Below are 4,958 nucleotides of genomic sequence, written 5' to 3'. Positions count from 1 at the left end.
AATTGATCCACGCCTCCATCAATTCACCCTATCAAGATATTATTTCACTTCGACGCTTTACGCAATCCACCAGGTCAGCTTTCCGTAGAATTGAAGGCGCGAGCACTTGGCTTCGCCTGTTTTTTCTTTTCCTCCTCCTACTCCCAGCCGCACGAAGTTGAGTTTCGCCCGCGTTAATCCTCCCACCGTGATGCCACTAATTACCTGACAATTATTCGTATTGGGTGCCTGTCACGCTTATCGACTTGCTCTAATTATCGTCAGCTAATTATATCGGTAAAATAAAATAGCTGATGAGACGAAAGATGAGCTTTTACCTTTCCTCTGCAATATGATAAATATCAGTTTATAATTAAAAGTCTACTCTTGTCAGTGGAAATTCTGATTGTACATGGTATTTTGATCTTCATTATCTTTTATGATGGTAGTGTATACAGGGTGGTCTTTTATGTATATTCAATTCTGGTGTACTGCTGTTTAACTGAACGTCAAAGAAACGAGTGAGATGAACCCACTTTACCTCTGCTCTGCCAGCTCTCCTGTGCTGCCTTACATCCCCAAGAAGATAAAGAATAAAGCACTAATAGTTCAAAAGCGATGAAATCCCCGACTCTATTACCTGCGGATAATAAGCAGCCACAGAAATAGAAGCCATGGAGAGAAGAATAGGGATTATATATTCTTCGGCTTGTTACTTCTTTTTATATAGAACCACCCTTACAAATTTGGATTCTCTGAGATCATGATTGACGTAGATATGTATGGTGATTTATGTTAATGCGTTTATTTATAAAATTTGATATCACTTTGATTATTAAGATAATTATGAAGATATCTAATACTGTGAGAGGTTTGTTAAACTTGGATAATGATGTAACATGATAAGATTCATAAGAATGGGGAATATATTGAAAGACGACGTTCTAAAAAAAAGTGGCTTCGTTGTATTTAAAAATAAAGTTCAGAGTTCCTCGTGAAATGTTTAATAATAAATTTATGTATGGTGATTTATGTTAATGCGTTTATTTATAAAATTTGATATCACTTTGATTATTAAGATAATTATGAAGATATCTAATACTGTGAGAGGTTTGTTAAACTTGGATAATGATGTAACATGATAAGATTCATAAGAATGGGGAATATATTGAAAGACGACGTTCTAAAAAAAAGTGGCTTCGTTGTATTTAAAAATAAAGTTCAGAGTTCCTCGTGAAATGTTTAATAATAAATTTTAATAACATTGCGTTAGGGGAATAATTCTCTCATTTAGAAGTCGTAATTTCATTCTACAGTTCAATAAAGGAAAAAAGTGAATATGTAGAGAATTGACATTTAACTTCAAACGGAGGGAACTGAATATTGCGTAAAGGCTTGAATGGTAGGCACGAATTTATTAGAACTGTAGATAACTTTCTCATATGAAAATACTGCCCAAGTTGCTTTAACTAAACTGTGTATGCATACGTACGCAAATTTGTACGTTTCCTAAAGCTAATATTGTTACTGCAAACTCCTCACTTTTGATTGTGTTGCCCAACAACTTCAGTTACATCATATGTATAGCTATTCGCGGAGCGAGTATGTTAATAACTAATGGCAACAAGCCTTCTTTACAATCCTTTTAATATTATGAATTGATATAATAAATGGTTTATCTATTCACTTCATAGAATGTATTTTATCCGGTGAAAGTAGGTTTCAATTATGCGTTGATATGTATGTTTATGCATATATCTCCTTAGAACAACTGAAATGCAACANATTATACATATTAATGCTTAATGACACGCTGACTATAAACGCTTCTTTCCTCGTTTTTTTTTTTTCTTTTATTAACTAAGGGATCATTTTATATAAAAGAAACAGGGTCTCCTTGGCTATCGCTGATCGCGCTACTGAAACAACACAGGTATATTTACAATGAGCGTTGACTATTTACAATAAATGTCAGCACGGGAATTTTATCACAGAGAGAAACGATGAATAATTAAAGAAACAAGACGAAATCGATATACCGTGTGAAGAATTAAAAATTCTGAAAGTACGCAATAAATGATTAACGAAAGCATAAACCAATAATCGCAATTAACAACTAAAAATAGAATACTTGAATCGCGATTAGCTGCTCTTTCCTTAAATACACTACAAGCCGTGTTAGTTTTTAAATTAATTAATTAGGAATACTGATCACAGAGATTTAAATATCATGTTTCGTAATATCTGTGTATATTTTAATATCCGAGACGAACGTTCACTTGTGAAATTTTATAAAGAAGCGTAATTTATCTCGTTTCGTCTTTCTCTTACTAAAACCTTGTTACGCTTGCTTAATTTTTGATTTGCCAATAAATATACATTTAGTTTCACTATTATTATTACTAGCATATTGAACACTTCATTCAGTATTTAATTACATTGTAATATATGTATGTATAAAATGAAATCTTTGAGTCCTTCGGATTCCAATGTTGTTATTGCTTCAATATAGTAAAACAACTAAAAACCACCAATTGTATGACTAGAAGCTAAGTTAAACGCTTGCATTTCTCCAAAGGAATATCCAATAAGATCTAACATGCATTCTGCGGAGTAAAATTAAAATAATAAAAATAATAGCACAGTTCGCGTACGTATAAAAATAAAAATTTTTTCCAACTATTTAACGTAATTAACTCGATGAAACACGAGGTTCGTATATAATAAATAATAGAAGAAACATTGAACTAGCTATATGTAGTTACCTTCGTAGTTCGTATCACACTGCCTTCAGCCTAAGAAATAGCAGTTACACTTTCTTCGACGGAAGACTTTGTTTAACCGCAAACAAGAAGCAAAAGGAACCTTGTTCGTAGATTTCATAAAAAAAAAGAACGCGCTACCTATTTACATTGTCTTTAAAATCGTTTAACGACAGCCAATTTGAATAAAACGTAATGAAACATTTTCCACCGACGAAATAAATAACGATAATCGAAAGCACTCGTAACGATAGATAAAAATCGATTTAGAAATTAATGTGTACGCCGCGTCGCGATTTAAAAAGAAAAATCTACGTAACACCGTTGATATAAACTTTGGGAATATGTCATGTAACGTGTCATGTAATAACATTCTTGTGAGCAATAATACTAATTGAACTAACGATAATAAAAACTATCCACGCCGTGTTTGCCTGCGAACATTCCCTTTACTATTCACGAGAACGTATTTATTAAAATCAAGCCTCGAATCGAGCACCGAGCTATCAATCAAATTCGCGATTTCACTAGACGTTTGCTCCCACGTACCCAATATATCTCTGATCAAATAATCATCTCGTTTCACTTCTCTGTGCACAGAACGAGAAAAGGAAATTGGTAAACAATTTTGAGCATGTCGATGAATCAGCGACGTGGGCCACCCAATAGGATTGATATTGAAGAATTAAGAGGTAAAATTGGCAAATTGAACTATTCGCCCTCTTCCCAAAAATCTTCCCTTCATTCTTCGAAATAATCCCGATCGCGTTTTCTTTCACGTTTCTCGGCTTCGCTTAAATATACTATCTTTGGCAATGCGAACGTGACGTACGCGTTTCATTCGAGTCTCCATTCATCTGCGTGCATCTCTGTGATCGTTTTGCAAATGGTACGTGATTCCTACCGTGTGTCCCTGTATTCCCTGACCGCGAGTGCTCCCGGTTTCAACGGCCGTTTTTGTTCGTTAGAGCTTCCTCGTGCGAGAAATATCTGTGGCTTGTTCCCGTTTCGTTTGGCTGACGGATTTATTGAGAGGGGTTCGCGTATTAAAAATGATATTCGCGTTACGTGCGCGGGATACTAATTCTGATTTTCTGATTGTTAGAAATCTTATCCTATTAAGTGACAAACTCCGTGGTTCTGATAAAAAAGTTTCCGATGACTCTCGTCAAGTCTCTCTATGCGAACACCTCTTTTATAATTGAGCATGTATTAATATTGAATACTTCGATGGGCATGAGATGATGTTTCTGGAGGCTATTATCAATTTGCTGAATTGAAAACGCGTGTCTTGAAACCGTAAGCACGAGCGGCTGGATACGTTTGCAACGCGAGATTAACGTAACGACACGGTACACGTCCCTCGTGAGTTATTTTGTTTTTGGCTAGAGAAGAGTCTCTCGAGGCGGGCTACACGTTACTCGCATACTTACATACTTCAACGTACAATTACTCGACGATTTAATAATTGTTGCGTGTGTGTAGGCGACGGATGTATGTATTTTAAATTAGGTAGGCGTGTATATGTATTTATGCGTGTCTTTTTGTTTCTCTTTCAATGTTTGTTCGCACCATCGCGGATGCTGTTCATGGTACAAATCCGGCGATCCTCTCGTCTCAGAGGCTGCTACCGTACTCGCTCGATCTCCGCCGATCGACGTGCTTCATGTACGTCTCAGAGTATATGCTCTTAGTGCGGTCGTCGTACCTGGAAACACAAAACAGACAGTGGCACCAATACATTTGGCACCTACGACGCTCGTCACACACGTCCAACTAAAATACTATTTTGAAGTACCGTACGAACTTGGAAGATTCAAATTAGGCTCTTGCTTGGCAACCAATATTTTGTAACGATAAAATATATTCGTCTTGCTGATTTAAACTCTCGCAGAAATAAAGCAGAAAGCAATTGTACAATTGGAATCAAAATTTCCGCGGTATTCAAGCGGTAGACATTTAATTAACTTTACGACAACTAAGCGGGCCGTAAAACGCAATCCAAATAATACGTTTGCGTTACACGTTTATTCGCGCAGCTTCCGGGCAATTTATTTTGCGCCATAGCTGTTTTACGACCGAACTTTAAACCGTGGCGTCGGTTTAGGAACTAACGAGACGACGAAAAGCAAAAAGACAAAAACGGTGGATCTATAGTACTGTTATCCAAAATCTGTTCGAAATCAGATTTAGCTCAATTTTAACACAATTTAATAT

General features: G+C 35.9%; 1 protein-coding gene across 2 annotated transcripts in view; it reads right to left on the bottom strand.

Moving 5' to 3' along the window:
• Nucleotides 1-1,764: 1,764 nt before the first annotated feature.
• The window catches only part of LOC108630325 (octopamine receptor beta-2R), a 39,552-nt gene continuing 36,358 nt past the window's right edge, over nucleotides 1,765-4,958 (bottom strand). The window contains exon 4 of one of the 2 annotated variants that reach the window (XM_018033548.1): nucleotides 1,765-4,449. In XM_018033548.1, the coding sequence (XP_017889037.1) occupies nucleotides 4,359-4,449 (91 nt within the window). In that variant the 3' untranslated portion in view covers nucleotides 1,765-4,358. The remainder of the gene's footprint in view (nucleotides 4,450-4,958) is intronic. The other variant, XM_018033557.2, reaches the window with a different exon arrangement.

This window comes from Ceratina calcarata, unplaced genomic scaffold (genome assembly GCF_001652005.2).
Source record: "Ceratina calcarata isolate Rehan_Ccalc_2016 unplaced genomic scaffold, ASM165200v1 scaffold141, whole genome shotgun sequence".
Classification (NCBI taxonomy): Eukaryota; Metazoa; Arthropoda; class Insecta; order Hymenoptera; family Apidae; genus Ceratina; species Ceratina calcarata.
This window is presented reverse-complemented; position numbering and strand designations above follow the sequence as displayed.